The sequence below is a fragment of the Ictalurus furcatus genome, chromosome 9, assembly GCF_023375685.1.
Source record: "Ictalurus furcatus strain D&B chromosome 9, Billie_1.0, whole genome shotgun sequence".
Lineage (NCBI taxonomy): Eukaryota > Metazoa > Chordata > Actinopteri > Siluriformes > Ictaluridae > Ictalurus > Ictalurus furcatus.
In genome coordinates this window covers 4,738,253-4,761,304 of record NC_071263.1, presented here as the reverse complement: position 1 = coordinate 4,761,304, position 23,052 = coordinate 4,738,253, and the positions used below count along the sequence as shown (strand labels likewise).

The 23,052-nt window shown below is 38.5% G+C and overlaps 2 protein-coding genes across 4 annotated transcripts in view; one reads left to right on the top strand and one right to left on the bottom strand.

Moving 5' to 3' along the window:
• The window catches only part of xdh (xanthine dehydrogenase), a 30,017-nt gene extending 16,494 nt beyond the window's left edge, over window positions 1-13,523 (top strand). Inside the window, exons 20-36 of one of the 3 annotated variants that reach the window (XM_053632836.1) lie at window positions 730-826; window positions 1,042-1,166; window positions 2,234-2,367; window positions 2,455-2,542; window positions 2,708-2,794; window positions 2,925-3,116; window positions 3,419-3,564; window positions 3,704-3,785; window positions 4,967-5,062; window positions 6,316-6,444; window positions 6,623-6,697; window positions 6,925-6,977; window positions 7,093-7,207; window positions 7,487-7,552; window positions 7,634-7,822; window positions 8,388-8,555; window positions 12,424-13,523. In XM_053632836.1, the coding sequence (XP_053488811.1) occupies window positions 730-826; window positions 1,042-1,166; window positions 2,234-2,367; window positions 2,455-2,542; window positions 2,708-2,794; window positions 2,925-3,116; window positions 3,419-3,564; window positions 3,704-3,785; window positions 4,967-5,062; window positions 6,316-6,444; window positions 6,623-6,697; window positions 6,925-6,977; window positions 7,093-7,207; window positions 7,487-7,552; window positions 7,634-7,822; window positions 8,388-8,555; window positions 12,424-12,474 (1,893 nt within the window). In that variant the 3' untranslated portion in view covers window positions 12,475-13,523. Of the gene's footprint in view, window positions 1-729; window positions 827-1,041; window positions 1,167-2,233; window positions 2,368-2,454; window positions 2,543-2,707; window positions 2,795-2,924; window positions 3,117-3,418; window positions 3,565-3,651; window positions 3,786-4,966; window positions 5,063-5,616; window positions 5,743-6,315; window positions 6,445-6,622; window positions 6,698-6,924; window positions 6,978-7,092; window positions 7,208-7,486; window positions 7,553-7,633; window positions 7,823-8,387; window positions 8,556-12,423 lie in introns of those variants that run through there. The other 2 variants (XM_053632837.1, XM_053632838.1) reach the window with 2 other exon arrangements.
• Window positions 13,524-15,819: 2,296 nt separating this feature from the next.
• LOC128612536 (adenosine receptor A2a-like) lies at window positions 15,820-17,333 on the bottom strand. The gene has a single exon (XM_053632825.1). The coding sequence runs from the start codon at window positions 16,822-16,824 to the stop codon at window positions 15,820-15,822; it is 1,005 nt and encodes a 334-aa protein (XP_053488800.1). The 5' UTR covers window positions 16,825-17,333.
• Between the last annotated feature and the right edge of the window lie 5,719 nt (window positions 17,334-23,052).

Below are 23,052 nucleotides of genomic sequence, written 5' to 3'. Positions count from 1 at the left end.
TCTTTCTGGCACTGAGGAAGCATGGATAAATAGAAAAGAATCAGTAGTTTGTCATGTAAATATACATAATTTAATATACAAATATATACATTTAAACCTCTTGTTCTGTCATATGGGTACGAAGTCTTGTCAAGTGATTTAAGCACTGCTGTTCAGTGAGTCAGTTTGTTCATCAGGTCACATCAACAAATGCCTAGGGCCCAGACAAGATAATAGGGCCACCTTTTAGCTATTTTTAGTTAGTAGTATAGTACTTGATGATTGGCTTTGTTCCTGACTCGTAAATTATTGCAATTACAAAACTGGTCTGTAGATTATGCTGCAAGTGTATGACCAAACATGACCCTCAGCTTCCAATTGAGCTGGGACGTAGCAGTGAAGGCACATAGTTATTGGACAATTGTCAAATACCTGTCATACATGCCAGCTCATGCAGAAATTGCTCATCCTTTCTCCATTGCACCTGTAGGCATTGCCAGGTGCAAAAGATCTGTGTGGATTTTGTGTCCTTTTGAAAGATATTAGGTAATGGTTGATGTTGAATAGAGTGAAACAAGATACATCTGTTGAACATTTACAAATGCAATCCAAGGTCACACAAAAACTCAGCTGTTTTTTTTCCCCCTTCATTTCAAAATTAATGTAAGAGTGTACATTAGTGTCCCATGCAGGTTTAAAGCAATGCAAGTGGTAATTACTAGGCTTTTGCATTAATCTTCTCTTGCACAGGATGCCATTGACAATCAGTCATTCTACCAGCCAGTGAGAACTATAGAGAGAGGAGATCTGGCACAAGGCTTTCAAGAGTCTGATAACATCCTACAAGGTATTATAGCATTTAAACATTTCAGGAAGATCATTAACTCAGTAGTATTGATATAGTTTTATTTAAAGACTGAATAAATTGAAATAAAAAAAAAATCTTAAGTAGCCTTAAATATTTAGCCTTTTTTTTTTTTTTTTTTACATTACAAGATTGTGCTAACTCTCTATGATTGCATTAGGTGCATTTTGAATAATGTTTTGAGTCTGTATTCTCAGGTGAAATACACATAGGGGGACAGGAACATTTTTACTTGGAGACAAACTGCACACTGGCTGTCCCTCGAGGAGAGGATGGTGAAATGGAGCTGTTTGTGTCCACGCAAGCAGCCACCAAAACACAAGTATTGAAAAACTGAATTGTAGTTCATATATTTCATTATTCACTGTAGGATACATCACATGCACAGGTCATTCACTGTATATACATAAAGTGTTTTGAATGTTTGGGATGCATTCCGGGTTTTTTTTCCTACATGTTTTCTCATGAGAGTTAGTTAAAATAAATGTGAACAAATTAAGTGTGTCTGGTATCAGTGGTAAGTCTCTCCATGTACTCTAAATTGGTCAAAATCGAGATGCTCTGCTTCTCCTGAATTCTTGATCAGGGCACCACATCCTCACTTTGCAATGTTTACTGTCTCTCCATAAAACATTACAAAATTTCTTCTTCCATCAAATCCAACCTGCACCTTCAGGATGCTTCAGTGACTGGCTTGCTCACTGTTCCTCCATCAAAACACTGTAGTTTAGGTCATTGTGTCTTTTCTGTTTGACTCTCTTCAGCACTAACCGCTTTATCCTTGTGAGGGTTACAGTGACTTATCTTGAGATCACTGGATGTGAGGTGGGAATACATGCAGGATAGGGCACCAGTGTATCACACAGCACCATCCACACATACATTCACACCGAGGGGTCAATTTAGCATAGAAAATCCATCTACCTGCATGTTTTTGGGAAGCCAGAGAACCTGGAGGCAATCCATGCAAACGTGGGTTGAACATTCAAAACTCCACATAGACAGAACCCTCAGCTCAGGATTGAACCGGGGATCCTGAAACTGCGGCCCTGTGTGTGTGGAGTTTGCATGTTCTCCCCGTGCTGCAGGGGTTTCCTCCGGGTACTCCAGTTTCCTCCCCCTGTCCAAAGACATGCATGGTAGGCTGATTGGCATGTCCAAAGTGTCTGTAGTGTATGAATGGGTGTGTGAATGTGTATGTGAGTGTGCCCTGCGATGGATTGGCACCCTGTCCAGGGTGTACCCCGCCTTGTGCCCGATGCTCCCTGGGATAGGCTCCAGGTTTCCCCGTGACCCTGAAGATGATAAGCGGTATAGAAGATGGATGGATGGATCCTGAATCTGTTTGGACATTTTTCAGAATGGTAATTTTTTACTATTTGGTTTTAGATGCTTGTGGCCAAAGTATTAGGAGTGCCAGCCAGTCGTATTGTTTGTCGAGTTAAGAGAATGGGAGGCGGATTCGGAGGAAAAGAGTGCCGCAGCACCATGCTCTCAACAGTTGTGTCTGTTGCTGCTCAGAAGTAAGAAAACAGTTTTGGAAATATTTGTTTTATTATCATTAGTACTCAGAAATACATACTTGAGTAGTTTCAATGTACCTTCTGTAGAGTCAAGAGACCAGTCCGTTGCATGTTGGACCGCGATGAGGACATGCTGGTAACTGGAGGTCGGCACCCATTCTTTGGACATTACAAGGTAAGAATTTTACATGAATATAATTTACTCAGAGCTGTCTTTGCTGAAAATGTTGATCATCAATGATGAGAGAGTGGCATGACTAATGTGTTACAGTGTATTTGATAAATAATTTTAAAAAGCTACTCAACATTCCCACTATATATTCTGTTATGATTTGTGAAGGTTGGATTTAAGAAGAATGGAAAAGTGATGGCTGTTGATGTGACCTACTTCAGCAACGCAGGAAATTCCATGGACCTTTCCTTGTCTGTGAGTAGCAGAAGCATGACATATATGCTCAGTTATATATCCACCTATCTCATTATTCAATCCATATTTGCATTTGTAATTACCTTCTAGCAGGTTCTAGCATAACAGCATATGTTTTGCTTTCCTTTAGATAATGGAACGTGCTCTCTTCCATATGGACAACTGCTATAACATCCCTCACATTCGTGGGACTGGCTACATATGTAAAACCAATCTGCCTTCCAACACTGCATTTCGGGGCTTTGGTGGGCCTCAGGGAATGATGGTAGCAGAGAGTTGGATAAGTGATGTGGCTCTGTATTGTGGCCTCCCTCCTGAACAGGTTTAGTTTGGGATATCAGACTTTTAAAGAAATCAGTTAATGTGTGCTTAAAGCTTTGAGATTCTACTGCTTCATAAAGCATGTAGCACTGTAGTATAACAACCACATACAAAACACAAGTTATCTTTATATTGGAAACATTTACCCATGTGAAGTATTATTAATTATATCAATTACTTTCAGTAATTGTAGATTTCAGTAATATATATTGCTGTATGTTGTCACCTGCACTATTAAAATCCTGCAACTCATTTTTGTTTCACCTCTGCCAAATTTTTTATTGCATCTCCTTGAACTTGCAGGTGAGGATGATGAATCTGTATAAGCAGGGAGACTACACCCCCTTTAAACAGTGTCTGGACCAGTTTACCATACATCGCTGCTGGGAGGAGTGCATGACCATCTCAGACTTCCACCAATGGAAAGCCAAGGTGGAGCAGTATAACAAGTGGGTGGCTACAAGACATTTATAACATGAGGGGGAAAAAACTGTTTCATCTGGTAATCCAAAACTGTATTTGATGAAATACATTAGAAAGCGGAATGGACTGAAGAATGTAAGTGGTGCTACTGTTGTTGTGATGCAGACAGAATCGCTGGACCAAAAGAGGGTTGTCCATCATTCCCACAAAGTTTGGCATCAGCTTCACTGCAGTCTTCCTCAACCAGGTTGTCATCTTTTTTTTCACTTTGTACAGTGCTTTATATTTAGTAGTGTTACAACCTGCAGTTGAAATGAACTTAATTGGGATTTTTACCTTTTTATTTACTCAATATGTCTAACATTGGAATGTTACACAAAGTTTAATTAAACAAAAAATCAGAGGTTCTTAGTTTTGAACCACTCCACTGTAGCTGTGGCAGTGTGTGTAGGGTCGTTGTCCTGTTTTAAAGTTAACCTTCTTCCTGGCCTCACATCTCTTGCAGACTGGAACAGGTATTTATCTGAATTCATTCATCTTTTTCTCAGCCCTGACCAGTTTCCTAGTCTCTGCTCATCCCCACACCATGATGGTACCACCACCATGTTCTACTGTGGGGATGGTGTTCTCAGAATAATCCCAGGGTGTTTGGTTTCCTGTGAAATATCAAGCTTTGTGCACAGTCTAACAAATCATTTGTTCCACATGTTTCTAGATGAGCATCCAGCATGCATGCATTTTGGCAAACTCAGCAGGGGATTTGTTTAAAATTGCCACTGTTCCGTACAGCCCAGCTTTGTGGAGTATGAAAAGCTTTAGATGTCCCATGAGCCGACTCTCTCATCTCAGCTGTGGATTTCTCCAGCTCCTTCATTATTTTTGGTCTTTTGGTTGCTTCTTTGACTAATGCCCTCCTGACCTTTGGTGGAGAACCTCCTGTAGGTCACAGTTGTCCTATATTCTTTCCATGTTGTAAATAATAGATTTAAAAGCGCTCTGCTAGTTGTTCAGTACTTGGGATTTTTTATAACTAAACCCTGACTGATCATTTCTAGAAATTGTTCCGTCCTTGTTTTGATATCTCCTTGGTCTTCGTGATGTTTGTTTGGGTATAACAAACTCTGAGGATTTCCTGAAACAGGTGTATTTATATTGAGATCATGTGACATTTAGTTGCACACAGGTTGACTCCATTCAACTAATTATGTGACTTCTGATGGCAAAAAATCTCATGTTTTTTGTTTATAAGTAAAACAACACAATCAATAATATAATACAAATTAAGGCACTTTCTGTTCCAGGGGGTGATTACTTATGCAAGGCACTGTGTATATATATATATATATATATATATATATGTGTGTGTGTTTGTGTGTGTGTGTGTCTGTGTGTATTGATTGTATTGCTAATTCTTTTTTTTTCTTCCAGGCAGGAGCACTGGTTCATATTTATACAGATGGTTCAGTCCTTCTCACCCATGGTGGAACAGAAATGGGACAAGGCTTACACACTAAAATGGTCCAGGTAAAAGGAGTCAGTGGTGTCAAATGAGATACACACATCCAGGGCTTGTACATGCACAAAACACAATTGTGTCACCCGCTAAAAAGTACAATATCACATTGTTGTGGCCAATTAGGAGCTTATTGTTCTTCTTTCTGTGGGATAAGATTTCCAGACATTCAATGGGGTCCAAAAATCTGAGACCACATCAAAAATCTGGGATTTTTGTTTCTTCGTTTAAAATTCAAAATAAACAGAAGGTTTTGCATTTTTAAAATATTTAAAACAAAGGAAGGAAATGTTCAATATTTAACCCTTATTATAAGAGATTGTTGTAGGGAGCATGGCCATGCAAGTTGTGCTTGATCATTAGTAGGTCGTATAACCATAACATGCATGTCAGCTTAACATGCCAATAAAATATTTGCCCTCTGTGCCTGTGCTTGGAACTCAGTAACTTACCTAAATCCTTGGAGGCACTGCTTCTATGAAAAGTGCTTTTAAACAATGTCTATATTATATTATTCTATTATTTTAAACGCTTTCAATATTTGGTTATGTTTTGGTTTTGGCAGGAGATGATAGAAAGGAGTGTTTCCTGGAGTATCTTTTAAGTGATGAAAAAGTACAAAAACACTTTTCCACAGAATACTATGGAATTTATCACACTGTCATTAAAAGATGAAATAGAGGCCTACTGTAAGTAACAGTAACTCTCTCTCTCAAAAGATTGTGGACACCTGACCATCACACATGTGCCTTTTGAATGTCCCATTCCAGATTTAGTCCTTTACTGTTATAATAACCTCTGTTGGAATTTGCCCTTTCACAAGAGCATTATTGAGGTCAGGCACAAAGGTATTCAGTGGTGTTGAGGTGAGGGCTGTATGCAGGCCATTCGAGTTCTTCCACGCCATCTTTGGAAAACCGTGTCTTCATGGACCACGCTTTGTGCACAGGGGCACTGTCATGCTGCAACAGGTTTGGGCCACTTCCAGTGATGGGAAATTGTAATGCTACAGCATACAAAGACATCCTATAATAACCGATTGATGAAGGCCCACATATGAGGGTGATGGTCAGTTGTCCACAACATCCGTCTCGAGTGATCCGATCACAAGTGGACAGCGAAGCACGTACTTATTTACACCTGGCATTTTAAATGCGTCTCCAGTGACCACTTGTGATTAGACTATTAAGACCGCCCTGTGAGTTTGCTGTATCTATATTATATTTAGCAGTGCTACTAAAGTACATGGGGTTGTGTTTTGTAGGTTGCCAGCCGAACTCTGGGAATCCCCAGCACAAAGATTCATATCAGTGAGACCAGCACTAACACAGTCCCAAACACAAGCCCTACTGCTGCATCTGCCTCTTCAGACCTCAATGGCATGGCTGTCTATGTAAGGGCCACTCTACTCTACAATAATTAAATGTCTGATACACAGCCAATAGTTGAAGGAGGATAGACGTAATGCCAGCCGAGAAAAACACCTAGGGGAACTGGTTATGATTCTGATAAATTAGAATTCATGCAAATCGAATGGATTAAATAATGCTTTATCCTACAATGTCGCACAGAATGCATGCCAGACGCTGCTGCAGAGACTGGAGCCATACAAAGCCAAAAACCCGATGGGCAGCTGGGAGGACTGGGTATGTAAAATTCTATATATTGGCATTGTTAGCAATATTTTTTCCCCTAAAGAACATCATTTATTGAAAATCAAGCCTAATGGCTGATTCCAATGTGGTTGAATTCAAGTCAGAAATACCATATTGTAAACAACTTAAGGGTATTGTTACATCTAAACGGCTTTATAGGATTCCCTCTGAGGGAAAATATTTTAATACCTCAAAGTAACCTAAGTTCTTTTTTGTAGGTGAAAGCAGCTTACTTTGACCGGGTGAACTTATCAGCCAATGGGTTTTATAAGTATGTTAAAACATTTTACAATTTCTGACCCTTTTTTTGTTTAAATGTTGCCTGAATCAGCAGCATTTTTACACTATTGACTGCAGGATATTTTGTATACCTCTTGATTCTGCAGGACTCCAGATATTGGCTATGAGTTTGAAACTAATTCTGGCCGCGCATTTAACTACTTCTCTTATGGTGTAGCAGTCTCAGTGGTGGAGGTAGACTGTCTGACTGGCAGTCACAAGGTAAAAACGATCTTCTCGTCTGTGATAAATTAGTTACAGTATTATTAAATTACTTAGTAATTACATGCAACATACTGTAGTTAATTTGCATTAATTTACTTCTGTTAGCACTGATATCATTTGGATAAAGATGGCTAGATCCATCCTAACATATCTGGTCATGGTTTCATCCTTCATTGTTGGCCATTTCTGATAACTACTGGTGGTCTTATGTGTTATGTGTTGGTGATGTGTTCATGTGTGGTGACAAAATGATCCAGAACATCTTCATTCCTTTAGAACCTGCATACTTCCATTGTTATGGATGTGGGCAAAAGTCTAAACCCAGCACTGGACATTGGTCAGGTATACTGGCTTTCACTTATAGTGACCTACTGGCTTGACAACACTCTATGTATCGGAGCTCACTTGTCATTTTATGTGCAGGTTGAGGGTGCATTCATGCAGGGTGTGGGTCTTTTCACACTTGAGGAGTTGCGCTACTCTCCCCAAGGTTACCTGTACACTCGTGGACCTGGAATGTATAAGATTCCTGCTTTTGGAGACATTCCAACTGAACTTAAGGTCTCACTACTTAGAGATTCCCCCAACGAGAAGGCCATCTTCTCCTCTAAGGTAATACTGGCCTTCATGGTTTATTGCTGTGGTTCTCAAAATGGTGTTTTGGTCATCCCCAGAGGTCCTTGAAGAATAGCCATGGGGTCCATGATTTTTTACAATAGAGTAAATCAGAGCCTTTAATGTTTAAAGTTATTGTATTAGTTATTGTGGTCTTAAATACCAACACCTTAAATTGGATGTGTTTCTTCCTAAACTCAATATAACTCACAAACAAATAGGCTTATAAATAAAGTCTGCTTGAATCTATTGACAATTAAAAAGCTTTAATACTGTAGCTCTAAGAAACAGGCAAAATAAATAATAAATAATAAAATTAATTAAATAAAGTGCCTAATATTTAAATAATTAATTGTCTTTATAAATTATATACTGTATGTAGTGAGAGTTTACATGAAAGTTGTAGGGAACTGCACAGGTTTACTGTATACAGCTGTAAGTCTCAGATTATGTATTACTCATTTAACCTGTCCACAGTATGAAGGATATAAGCCCTGATTAATTATTCAGTTATTGTGGAAATGTCTGTGCAACACATTCCTTTTTTCCCCACTTCATTTAGGCTGTTGGAGAGCCTCCCCTGTTCCTGGCAGCCTCAGTCTTCTATGCTATAAAAGATGCTATTACAGCTGCCAGGGCCGAGTCTGGCCTTACAGGACCATTTAGACTGGACAGCCCTGCTACACCTGAGAGAATACGCAACGCTTGTGAGGACAGATTCACCAGACTTGTATGTTGCCAAAGTTTCTTTTTGAATAGACATGTTTATTTTATAACCGTATTGATAAGTTGTAGGTCATAGTTCATGCTAAAACTGCAAAACAATACAGTAGTTACACATTCAGAGTTTTGCTTGAGCTGTTGCCTGTTAACTAACTTACAACTTGACCAGGATTTGGACTTGACTTGTCTTTTTCCGCTTGATCCTTGAGAATTTTTTTTTAATCTGCCAAGATAACCAAGAAATACAGTATCTCACAAAAGTGAGTACACCCCTCACATTTTTGTAAATATTTGATTATATCTTTTCATGTGACAACACTGAAGAAATGACACTTTGCTACAATGTAAAGTAGTGAGGGTACAGCTTGTGTAAATTTGCTGTCCCCTCAAAATAACTCAACACACAGCCATTAATGTCTAAACCGCTGGCAATAAAAGTGAGTACACCCCTAAGTGAAAATGTCCAAATTGGGCCCAAAGTGTCAATATTTTGTGTGGCCACCATTATTTTCCAGCACTGCCTTAACCCTCTTGGGCATGGAGTTCACCAGAGCTTCACAGGTTGCCACTGGAGTCCTCTTCCACTCCTCCATGATGACATCACAGACATAACAACTGGTGGATGTTAGAGACCTTGTGCTCCTCCACCTTCTGTTTGAGGATGCCCCACAGATGCTCAATAGGGTTTAGGTCTGGAGACATGCTTGGCCAGTCCATCACCTTCACCCTCAGCTTCTTTAGCAAGGCAGTGGTCGTCTTGGAGGTGTGTTTGGGGTCGTTATCATGCTGGAATACTGCATACTTATGCTCTGCTTCAGTATGTCACAGTACATGTTGGCATTCATGGTTCCCTCAATGAACTGTAGCTCCCCAGTGCCGGCAGCACTCACGCAGCCCCAGACCATGACACTCCCAACACCATGCTTGACTGTAGGCAAGACACACTTGTCTTTGTACTCCTCACCTGGTTGCCGCCACACACGCTTGACACCATCTGAACCAAATAAGTTTAGCTTGGTCTCATCAGACCACAGGACATGGTTCCAGTAATCCACGTCCTTAGTCTGCTTGTCTTCAGCAAACAGTTTGCAGGCTTTCTTGTACATTATCTTTAGAAGAGGCTTCCTTATGGGATGACAGCCATGCAGACCAATTTGATGCAGTGTGTGGCATATGGTCTGAGCACTGACAGACTGACCCCCACCCCTTCAACCTCTGCAGCAATGCTGGCAGCACTCATACTGCCAGCATTGCTGCAGTATTATCTGTTTCCCAAACACAACCTCTGGATATGGCGCTGAGCACGTGCACTCAACTTCTTTGATCGACCATGGCGAGGCCTGTTCTGAGTGGAACCTGTCCTGTTAAACTGCTGTATGGTCTTGGCCACCGTGTTGCAGCTCGTGTCAGGGTCTTGGCATTCTTCTTATAGCCTAGGCCATCTTTATGTAGAGCTACAATTCTTTTTTCAGATCCTCAGAGAGTTCTTTGCTATGAGGTGCCATGTTGAACTTCCAGTGACCAGTATGAGGGAGTGTGAGAGCGATGACACCAAATTTAACACACCTGCTCCCCATTCACACCTGAGACCTTGTAACACTAACAAGTCACATGACACCGGGGAGGGAAAATGGCTAATTGGGCCCAATTTGGACATTTTCACTTAGGGGTGTACTCACTTTTGTTGTCAGTGGTTTAGACATTAATGGCTGTGTGTTGAGTTATTTTGAGGGGACAGCAAATTTACACTGTTACACAAGCTGTACACTCACTACTTTACATTGTAGCAAAGTGTCATTTCTTCAGTGTTGTCACATGAAAAGATATAATCAAATATTTACAAAAATGTGAGGGGTGTACTCACTTTTGTCAGATACTGTATATATATATATAACAAACTGAGATGTGATGCACAACAAGGTGGATACTACAAACAGACATGGGTCTAATATCATTCCTCCTTTGAAGTGACAGTCTTAAGAAAATTCTCCCAAATGTCTATATGCATGTGATTTCCATTCAGTTTTGCCAACATTTTTTCACACAAGGCACTTTCAATCATTGATTCAAGCCACACTCCGCATGTCTTTCCATTATCTAAGTATCTATTGCTGTAACTCTACCTACAGTAAGAAGGGAGAAGTCATTGTTTTGAATCTGAAAAATCTCAGTTTTATCCCCTAAAAGACACACCCTTGGTGAAAGTGGAAGGTCATATCCTAACCTTCTCCCAAGATATTTCAAAATAATTTCCCTAAAAGGCCGAATCTTTGTACATTCTCAGAGAGCATGAAAATACGTTCCAGTTTCTTGTTTCATTTCCAGCATTTATTATTTTTCACACTACCCATTTTATAAAGCCGAACCGGCGTGTAATAATACCTGTGTAAAACCTTATACTGGATAAATTTACCTCTAGCTTTCTTTATATACCTCCCATTGTTGGATAAAACTCTATTCCAAGTATCCTTATCTATGTCACTATTAAGGTCTCTTTGCCAAATCAGTCTCAGGTTTTCACAGTTCCTGTCATCAATCCTTATACACCTTTGATAAAAAGTAGATGCCTTCTGGAGAGGCCTTGGTAATATGCAGAACTCTTCTAAAACATTATTTTCTTGCCCCATGCAAACTGATGCCTTCAAACAATTTCGAATCTGTAAATATTTCCAAAAATTATCCCAGCTTTCTAAACGAAATTTTCATAGTAAATTGTTATATGATAAAAGCCTTTTAGAGCACGTATTCCACTTCTAAATCACTGTCCCCAAAACAGAGGTTTTTTCCCTATTTTAATATATGGATTATTTCATTATCATTAAATTATAAGAAGGCAGAACTATCGGTTATCGGTATCGGCTGAGAAATTTAGTATCGGTGCATCTCTAGTTTAGATACATCTTCCATGTGCAAGATTCGATTTTCGGCTTCATTAAGTCTAATTGCATCTTTAAGTTCTGTAGTGGTTGCCTTAATCATAATCACATCACTCACCACCCCTTGCAGAGCAGCATTCATTTTACAAATTTTAGCAAACAGCTCTTTCGTGTTCGGGTTTTGAATACGTGACTCTGGCGACAGTGGGTTGTTAGATTCAGGGCTTGTTGTTTTAAGGCACGTCTGTACCCCTCAAATTGGTTGCTTGGAAGAGGTCATCCCGTGGTCTGTTGATCACTTTTATGTGAAAAACAAAGTTATCTGCATAAGTTTGATTCAATTTGTGAAGTAAATATATATTAAATCTATTTAACGGTGGGTACCCATAGCTATACTCTAGTGTGCCGCCATTTCCCAGCTTGCCACCACATGACTCCCTGACTGGGACTTCTTAATTATTGCCTTGATGGTGGAAATGGGCATTTTCAATTCTTATTTTCTTATAGCCACTTCCCATTTTGTGAAGCTCAACAACCTTTTGCCGCACACCACAGCTATATTCCTTGCGCTTACCCATTGTTATGAATGACTAAGGGAATTTGGCATATGTGTTACCTCATATTTATACCCCTGTGAAACAAGAAGTCGTGGTTGAACAATTTCCTGTTCCTAGTCACCCAGGTGTACTAAAAATGTTTAAAATATCAATGGGAATATACTTAAAATATATTTTTCTCATATGAATTCATAGGTGTGCCAATAATTGTTGCACACCTATATTTAAAAAAGATATTTTTTATACACCTGTGTTATGTTAGAGCAGAGTATTTTTGTGAATTTTTTTAACAAAAGATCAAAAGGTTCAACAATAAAGACAAATTTTCACAGCCTTCTTTGTTCATATTTAACAAGGATGCAATTATTAGTGGAGGGCACTGTATTTCATAATATTAAACAATATTCTACCAATATATGATGCATGTTTATTTTTGTTTCAGTGTCCTCCTTCGGAGCTGGGAACGTATACACCATGGGATGTGAAGGTGTAAGACACAAAAGTCCTAAACATGTGGTACCTACTGCAGTCTCACTATTTAACATTCAGTACTACTCACTGGTTATATCTGAATGCAAAAACTCTTGTAGAATTACTGACAATCAAAAATGGTTAGAATGTGTCTCTATGAAATTGTTTACTGAGTAATTGATGGATTTAGTTCTGTCTACAAAATGTACTGTTTAATTGTTTAAATGACACCAAATAATGTTTTACATTAAATAATTTAATTTTGTATGCTTACAATGATTTACCAAGCCTCCCAATGATAATCCTCATCCTTAATTTTATAATAAAAATGATTATTATATATTATACATCTACAACCCCTTGAAGTAATAATCTAAATCTAAAATTGAACATTCTACAGAACATTCATTAACTTCATAACTATAGGAATGAAGGTTTTTTTTTTTTTTTAACCATCTAACTAATAAATACAGGTTTGCTTCAAAGGCTGGACTCTATGTAATCTCCATGTGCCACATGGAATATATATACTGTATATTGAGTGCTGACTCTATATATTTATAGAGTCATTTCACAATTGGAAACTATTGACTATTACTATTTCCCATTGTGAAACAACTCTAATATATAGAATCAACACTCTATATATACTCTGTCAGCCTTTCCCAACCTTTTTTCAGTCACGCCACTCTGAAAATTTGTGGCACCCTACACAAACATTAACGCTGGACAGCGTTAAGCCTGGTCTAAACTCGCCGTGTCCGCAATAGCGTGAGGGAGCATGCGGCAAAAATGACGTCATCGCAGAATGGGCGGTCGAGCGTGTTGAGTGCGCGAGGCCTCATTCCACGTGGCAGTTTGCACGCCATTTTTTGTAACAGCATCCAGAAATGAATGACTTCGAAGCGACTCTTGCTGAAAGGTACGATTATACAAGTACCTCTATGATCCATCCATGCAGGACCATAGAGATGGCCAGATGGCACAAAATTCATGGAAAGGTTTTTAAAAATAGTAATTTGGATTTGCTTTGTACATACTGTTGAAAGAATAAAGCCAAAGCTGAAAGTTTTTTGCTGGTGCATCATGATTTCATTCATCAGTGTCTTCAAATAAACACAGTCACTACACTACACCTTCAGAGAGTGATTAAACCTCATTCTTTTGTCTTTATAAATAGAGAGACATTTGCACTGATGGGCGAACATAATCACCTGATTTTGTAAATGTGACAAGTTCCATTTGCAGGAAGCTCCCACTTTTTGCTTACGTCTACAGTAATTGCTAACATTTACAAAATGCACCTACAATAAATAACAAGTATATTTAATGAAAATAAAGGTCCATGTTTAATAAAAATCTTAATGAAATGAATAAAATAAAAATCGAATTTCTTCAATTTAGTTTTATACATGTTCTCATATTTACAGATATATTTTACTGGGTTTTATATGATTCTTTTCTCTCTTTTTTCATACTGTGGGTTTTGGTGAAGTGTACTGAAAACAAACACAGCAATTCCTCCTCAGCATTCAGCAACTCCACACGAGACGCCATGTTTGTAAGCGTCGCTATGGTTGTTCCGACAAACTACTTCTCTCAGCTACTTCCTGTTGGTTTATAGGACGATTACTCAGAGTCGCCCCCTTTCGCTTCAAAGAATATTACAACGGCGAGCGCGGCGAGCATAAACGCCTCGTCCGTTTGGGGAGGTGCGCGCGCAGTCAGTGCAGGCTCGCGCTGCGGAGTCAGGCGGAAGTATAAACAAGGCTTTAGCTCCATGAGGATGAAGTTGATGGTCCAGAAGCATCTGGAGCTTTTCTTTTAAGAAATATGTCCATATTCTTTTGCACTACACACGCATCGTCACACGCTAATTATTAGGATAAAACACGCACACCGATGTTGACGTGCTGCGGGGGGGTCGAGGAGGAGGGAATTATTATTTGCATATATAATTTATTATTATTATTATTATTATTATTATTATTATTATTATTAAATCTGTTTTTAAATCACGCGACACGCTTAATTGACATGACACCTGATCACAGCATAGACATGATGTCACACCCCCTCCAACTCTGGTCACGCGCGAGAGTGCTTCCCACAGCGTTTAGCTCACGCAACCTTACGTGTGTAACCCAGACGTTTTCCTCTGTGTTTTAGCTGTGTAACTACATCTTCATTTTCTACTAACTTTTTTATTATTCATTTACTTCTGTACAGGGCCATTGTCAGGTTTGAGCTAGGCAGCTTGGTTCCACTGGTTATATTTCCCAAAATATAAGCAAATAAACATAAACTAGTGGTATAATTTAGACCCTGGCGGGCAGTTAGTATGAACCACTGTGCATTCACGTTAATTCACATGATCTTTCCTTGTCCCACAAGTTTCATACGTGAGCATGATTTAGCACACAATGCAGGAAAGTAAAATCTCCACTCCGGTTACACATACATTTTTGGTGCTTCACAGAATCTAGCCAACTAAAGAAAACTGTATCTGTATTCATTTAGGACACATTATCTGTTCATTCTTAATAATGTATTCATATTCAGTTAGATCTCAAATATTTATACTTACATACTTTTGAATAAAAGTTATTGTTGACACTAAAACACACAACATAAAATTACCAAGTAAGATGTGTATGCTTTTGTATACCGAGTACTTTTCACATTAGTCCCTCAATAGTTCTCATTATATTATACATTAGTTTTCGGTGTTTGTACTTTTTAATTTTGTTTCCCTTTGTTAGTATAAAAAGGAAAAAAAACTGTGAATTAATTTATTACAATGCTCATCTAAAATATAATAATTACAAGACAGCATAAGATGAGGTAAAACTCAAGAATTAGCTAAAATACAATAGTCGCAATTGTGAAAGTAAACAAAACATGAAAAATGCTTTGAAGGATGAGAACTGGAACAGAGTAATGTTATTCAATTGCGAATCGGTTTTTAGAGGATTTAAACCTAACATGGTGAACAAATTATATTATAGAATTCAGGCAATTTTATTGGGGTTATCTCATACAGTGTGGCAAGTAATAATCTGGAAAGACCTTTGTAATATCACAGTCTAAAACTGGATTTAAAGAGAAGCAAATCAATAAATGAATCACATGTAAATGAATCACATGTAAATGAATCACGTGAAAATGAATCACATGTAAATGAATCACATTAATATGAACCACATGAATATGAATCACATGAAAATGAATCACGTGAAATGAATCACATGTAAATGAATCATATGAAAATGAATTTAAAAAAAAAGTAAATAGAAAAATAGTTCTCATTATAAGTAGTTTCTTAGTGAGAACACTGTTGCAGGTGCTCACATTATTTCACTTTTCTTTAAGGCCCGTTGCTTTCAGTAGTATCAGAGAGTGGAGGAGTAACTCGACAACAAAGAAACATGCCTTTGAATGCCTGACGGAAGGATTTCATCCTATAGGTATAGAGCAGAGGGTTAATGGCCGAATTGGCATGGGAAAGAATGATTGCTGTCAAAATAAGAGGCAATGGCACTATGCACTGTGGACAGAACTGCTGCAAGCAATTCAGAATGTGAATTGGCATCCAGCACAGCACAAAAAGGAAGATAAGCAGGAAAATTGAGGTGGCCTTCTTTGCTTCACGTCGCATGGCTGAATTTTGCCTAGGTTGCACTTCTAATGCACTGTGTAATGCTGCAATGCGCCTCACCTGCCTCCTCACGGTTATGAAGATGTGAGCATAAATGAAAAACATTGCCAGCAGAGGAATCAGAACACAGCCAAAGAAGTTGAAGTACACCATGAAGGCCATGTCCACCACACAGGCAAAGAAGCAGTAGTTAATCTGACTGGATCGGTTCTGAAAGTTTAGCAGCGGCACTGAGCTCAAAAGGAAAGCGAGAAACCAGGTTAGCAGTATGACTAGCCGAGCATTCCTTGGCTTCAAGAGCCTCTGGTAGTGGAACGGCAACAGGATTGCCACATAGCGCTCAATGGCTATTGCTAGCAAGCTGAAGACAGAGCTCTGGGTTAATGTGATAAGCATGTACACAATAGTAGCGCACAGGTATAGATTATTAAGGGGGAGACCCAGGTCTGTCATAATAGCAAAGGGAATGGCCAGTGTGCCTACAAAGAAATCAGCTGCTGCCAAAGAGACCAAGAAGTAGTTGGTGACGGTTCGAAGCTTCTTGTTGCATCCCACTGCAATGCAAACCAGTAGATTTCCAAATGCAGACAGAATGGATATCATTACTTCAGCTGCTATGTAAGGTCCGTGCAAAAACTCTTCCTTTTGAGGGATGACTGTTTGATTTGATCCGTTCAGAGTAACCTCCAAGCAGATCTTCATAGTTCCATTCATGTGGACCTCCTCAGTTCCAGTGCTGAGTCCTGGCTTTAATCACTGGAATTTCAGAAAGAACAAAAAAAAGTTAGTTACTCTAGATCTCATAATACACTCGTTAGTTGACCAATTTGGAAACTCCATTATTGGAGAACTGATTAAATCTTGTCCTTATGAAAAAGCGTATTGTCATTGAATGGGCTGACACTTTGTCTTTTTGTACCAACCTAAGGATATTTGCTCTTTTCAGATTCAAAACATTGCGTTTATTATGTCTTATTGTTGGCTGTTGATATAGATAAGTTTATTAGTATTTGTCACGTTATCCACCAGCAATATGTTCCTGAGCAGATTTCTCCTGGCCACTGTATTGTTTGTTTATTCAGCATTTAGTGCCCCCGTGTCTCAATCTGATGCTGGAACAAAACTAGTGCTGACTGAAATGATTTTTCCATCTTTGAATGGAAAATGTAGAATGATCAGTAACACTTAAAAAACCTTATGAATTTGTTTTAAATTATGAATGTTAATGACAGTAACATTTAATATGCACTGTACACTATGTTAGGAGTATTGTCTAATCCATTATATATATATATATATATATATATATATATATATATATATATATATATATATATATATATATATATATAACCTTTAATATAACATCTCGAATCTGACATGTACAGCATTTCTTCAACTGATTAAAATAATGACTGGGCTATAATTCTTAATATATGAGACCTAATTTTGATATATAATAATTATAAGATTGTAGTAGTATAATTGTTTATGTTTATGGTTAATATATTAGATTGTCTGAGGGACTGGTTAGCTCCTACTGGAAGATGCAGAGTTCCAAATAGAGATTAAGTAGTGTAGAATAACATAGACTGGTGCCAAAATCAAGAGGAAAACTCATGCCATCATATTTATCAGATTAGTTCTGTAGTTCAGTCATATGCACTCACTGGCCACATTATTAGGACCACATGTACACCGTTGCAAATATTCAATTATCCCATCAGCCAATCATGTGGACGCAGGACAATCCATAATAGCATGCTGATCAGAGCTTCAGTTAATGTTCACATCAAATTTCAGATGGGGAAAAAATGTGATTTCAGGTCTCGGTCTCTTTGACCGTGGCATGGCTGTTGGTACCAGACAGTATTTCAGTATTTCAGAAACTCAAAAAAAGAAAAGAAAAAAAAAACCTGCTCCCTGGGAATTTTCACAAGAACTGTGAAGTCTCTAGCATTTACACCGAATTATGCAAAAAAGAGAAAAAGAAATCCAGTGAATGCCAGTTCTGCAGAAATGCTTTGTTGATTACAGAGATCAGAGGAGACTGGCCAGACGTGTTGAAGCTGACGAAGTCTACAGTAACTCAAATAACCACTCTTTACAACTGTGGTGAGCAGAAAAGCATCTCAGAAAGCACAACATGAAGCTTGAGGCAGATATGCTACAACAACAGAGGGCCACATCAGGTTCCACTCCTGTCAACCAAGAACAGGAATCTGAGGCTACATGAACACACCTAAACTGGGCAGTTGAAGATTTGGAAAAAAAATCCAGTTGAGCATTGTTTGAATGTCACAGCAGAGAATTGTTGCTGACCATCTTTTTGGCCACAATTTACCCATCTTATAATGCCTACGTCCAGCATGATAATGCACAGTCACACAAAGTAATCTCAAATTGGTTCAATTAACATGACAATGAGTGATGATGGATCAGAATCTCAAAGGAATGATTCCACCTTACAGAAAACACCTTATGTAATCCATGCCATAAAGTATAGAGGCTGTTCTGATAGAAAAGGGTCACACCCAGTGTTATTATGGTGTTCATTATAAAGTTGCTAGTGAGTATAAAAATAAATGCAAATAGTAATAAATATTTGATACTGCAGCAACCCACTTTAAAACTTGAGGTACATTAGCTATGTAGTAGTTGCATATGTGAAATTAGTTTATTCATTTTATTCAAATTAAATGTAATAAAAATGAAATGTTTTTAATCATCAGCATGGAATTTAAAAAAAAAAAAATCCAAATTCACAGATTCACCAGAGCACTACATATAGCAGACCTGATCACAAACAAGGAATATAGAAGATTACCGAATACGTTACCTCTGGCCTGCATCTGAAGGTCCACAGAGTCTAAGCAATTAAAAGTGTAATAGTTGACCTGAGGAAATGTAGGATATGAGATGTCCGTAGCACCAGTCCAGCTGACCATTCTGTTTACACCATTCTTTAACCTATATTCTGAGTTTCATTCAACGCCACACTAACAACCAGCAAGTTGTTAAATACATGAGAGGTTGAGCAGGCTGATTTTATCTGGTTGGATGCCTTCTCTTAAGTCCCACCCTTTATTTTGTTTGTACAGCATCTAAAAAACAGTGTGCGTTTGTTGAATATGAGTAAGCTGAAAATGATCAAGTGGTAATGAAGCAGAAAGCGTTTATAAAATTGTGTTTTAGCAGTGTGCTGTGTTCACTGTATTAGCGTGGTTTGCCAGTTTTACCCTGCATTATCTGTATAATTTCTGCAAATCCAACTAAACATGTTGAACCCTACGTTATTGGATATCTGATTTAATCTCGTCCTTATGCATATTGTCATTCAATGGGTAAACACTTTTTGTACTGAACTTAGAATATTTGTTTTCACATTCAAAATGTTGAGGTTATTATATCTTATTGTTGGACAGTGGTGTAGATAAGTTTATCTGAGTTTATCACGATAAACCCGACTGCAATATGTACCTGGACTGAACGTTTCTCCAGGCTATTGTATTGTTTGTTTATTCAACATTTAGTGCTTTCATGTGTCAGTCTGTTGCAGGAACACCTGAAAGAGTGCTGTAGTCTTCCTGATGATTACACTTTATTTTAATATCACTCCTTACTTCTATTTTTTTTTGTTTTTTTTTTTTAACTGTACTGTTATGTATTATGAAAGGTAATGCTATTCAACATTATTATCCTGGCATGGTTTGGGTCTTCCTGAGGGTAGGGTCATTGGAAATCAATATAATGTTAATCTAACTGATTACCTTTATCCTATGATGAAACATTTCTATCCTGATGGGGGGGGGGGGGGCGGGTCTTCTTAGGAGGATCCTGATGTCATCCACAGGGCACCAGGGCTCACTGATTGTTTTGTTGAGAAAATTGTGCAAATCATATGCCTTCAGTCAATAGATCTCTATCCAATTTAACACCCATGGGAGATTTTTGAGTTGCTGATGTTAGACAGTGCTCACCGTAACTGACATCAGCACACCAGTTGAGGGAATATCATTTGCAAGAATGGTGCGAAATGTATTGAATCCAGTACAGTTCCAAAAACATGTACAGTAGAAGCTACAATATACTCATGGTGGCCTAACATCTTACTAACACACATGGGGTTTTTTTTCTACCTAACATGTTGGTTGTTGTTTCCCCCTTTAATTTGTCACCCATCTGTATATCAGATATGGTTTAATAGTAAAGGTTAATGATCATATTAGTCATGCCATCACATGTTCTTGGCTAGGCTCTCAGCAGCACCCATTGCACTGGATTTTTATTTATTTATTTATTTATTTATTTTTAATTATTGCCATTTTTGTTGTTGACAATTGCAAATACTGTTTGCACCAGGTCAGGCAGCATCTTTAATTTCCTTTGTACAACAAGGTTCAGTTTGTACAGGTGCTGTAGCATGTCCACAGAAACACCTAATTAAAAATGCATTGGGGGTCAGAGAGCTCAGGATAGTCCCTGTGCTTTTCATCCAGGAACAACTTCAGTACAGTACAACTAGCAGTACAGTAAAGTGGCAGAATACTAGGAAGGTTTTCCTTAATGAGTTTGAATAAAACGGACAATTTCCAGAACAGGCGACACCAAGTGCTCCTGAAGAAGTCAGCCGAGCTGAGGCGTTTAAAAAATTATTCAACAGTTCTACCCTATACTTTCATTTCATTTAAAAAATAAATTCTATATTTTAAAGTATTTTAAACTTTTTTAGTTTTATTTTTCAAAAAGAGCAAGACATCTCTCTGGTCTTGCTGTGGCTGTTCTCTCTATTTCTTCTTCCCTCTTTACTGCTTCCTGCTTCCTCTCCTCTTCCCTTTCGGCCTGCTGCCACACTTGCTCTCTTCCTAGCAGATGCAACCATATTATTTTCCCTGGCTGGGGATGAGGAAGACACAACACAACCAATAGAGGCTTCTAGAGATCTGTATCTGGAGTTCTGTATTCATCATGTCATACCACTGCCAGGTAGCAGTACTAACACTTCTTACTTCTGCCCCTTATCCGGTTGATGGGTCCCTGAGCCAGTATTCGTTTAAGATGAACATTTGTCTTCCTGTTGTCACACAGGGACTGCTTTTTTTTTTTTTTTAACTGCAATAGATTTTGTAAGTGTGTGTTAAAAAAAAAAAAAAAAAAAATTGCTATTGCATCTGGGTGTATGTCCAAACGCACAAGGCACCATTCTGTTTATAAATCTCATTCTACATGGGACAACTGCTAATCGATTTTGCCACTAGGGGGCGTCATTTGTCTTCTATCACTAACCTATACCCATCCAGTATGACACATTTCATGACAGGTCAATTTCAATTCCAAGATGAAATGGATTTTACTCAGATTAGATGTCATAAATCTACATGACATGCATTTTCAGTTCTCACTTACAGTAACTGCTTTATCCTTTTTAGGATCAGGATGACTTCAGGGAACTATCCTGGGAACACTATGTGAAGCAGGAATAGGTGGAATGGGCTTAATTGAGAATACTGGGATTATATGTCAATCTACACAAAATATCCTGCGATACTGAAGTGTGTGGGGGTAAATATAGTTTGCAAAATTACTTACAAATAAAATGAAATTAGATAAGTATTCACCCATTAAGTGAAACCTTAAAATTGGTTCTGGTGCATCAGCTGTCAACAGAAGCCACATATTTAGTTGGAGTCCACCTGTGTCAATTAAATGGTCTGCACTTACATAATGCTTTTTTTTACTTTACTGGTTCTACAAAGCACTTTACACTGTTTCTCATTCACACACACCAATGTTAACAAAGCTGCCATGCAAGGCAACTTAGGGTTCAGAGTCTTGCCCAAGGACACTTCAGCATGTGGAGTCATGTGGGCCGGGACTCGAACCATCAACCCTACGATTAATGGACAACCCGCTCTACCACCTGAGTCACAGCCGCCCATAAAGTGTCACGTGATCTTAATATAAACACACCTGCTCCTGGAAGATATCATGAAGACAAAGGAGCTATCAAAACAAGTCCAGGACCATTTAATTGCCACTCCCATCCACTCCCGAAGGAAGTCTGACCAATCCTGCCTGCTCCCCAGTTGTTAAGATTGCTTGCACTTTGTTACACTATGGCCAAAAGTTTGTGTACACCTGATCATCACACCCATGCGTGATCCTCCCTTAAACTGTTGCCACAAAATTGGAAGCATGCGATTGTATGTTGATTGTATGTATTTGTATGCTGTTGAATTACAAATTCCCTTCACTGAAACTAAGGGGCCCAAACCTGTTCCAGCATGACAGTGCAACCATTCACAAAACAAGGTCCATGAAGACATGGTTTGCCAAAGTTGGAGTGGAAGAACTCAAGTGACCTGCACAGACCCCCCTGACCTCAACCCCACTGAACATATTTGGGATGAACTGGAACACCAACTGCACCTCAGACATTCTTACCTAATATTAGTACTTCACCTCACTTATGCTCTTGTGGCTGAATGGACCCAAAGCTCCACAGCTAAATTCCTAAATCTAGTGGAAAGCCTTCCCAGAAGAGCAGAGGTTATCATATAAAGAGGGGAATAAATATAAAATGTTAAAAAAAAAAAAAAAAAAAAAAAAAAAAAAACCACATACAGTAGGGGTGTGATGGTCAGGTGTCCACAAACTGTCCGCCATATATTGTAGTTTTATTTCCCCAAGATATGTACAGTGCTGTGAAAAAGTATTTGCCCCATCCTAATGCCCATGCTTTTGGAATAGGATATCCATGAAGCTCGTAGGTGTGATAGTCAGGTGTCCACATACTTCTGGTCATTATAGTGTGTGTATAGTGTAGACTAATTTACCCGTCAGCATTCAGTTCTACTTATGCTGATTTCTATGCTTTAAGAGAGTTGGAGGATTATAGCACAGTTCACCTGTGTGACTGTTCACAGCTTTGTCCTCCATTAG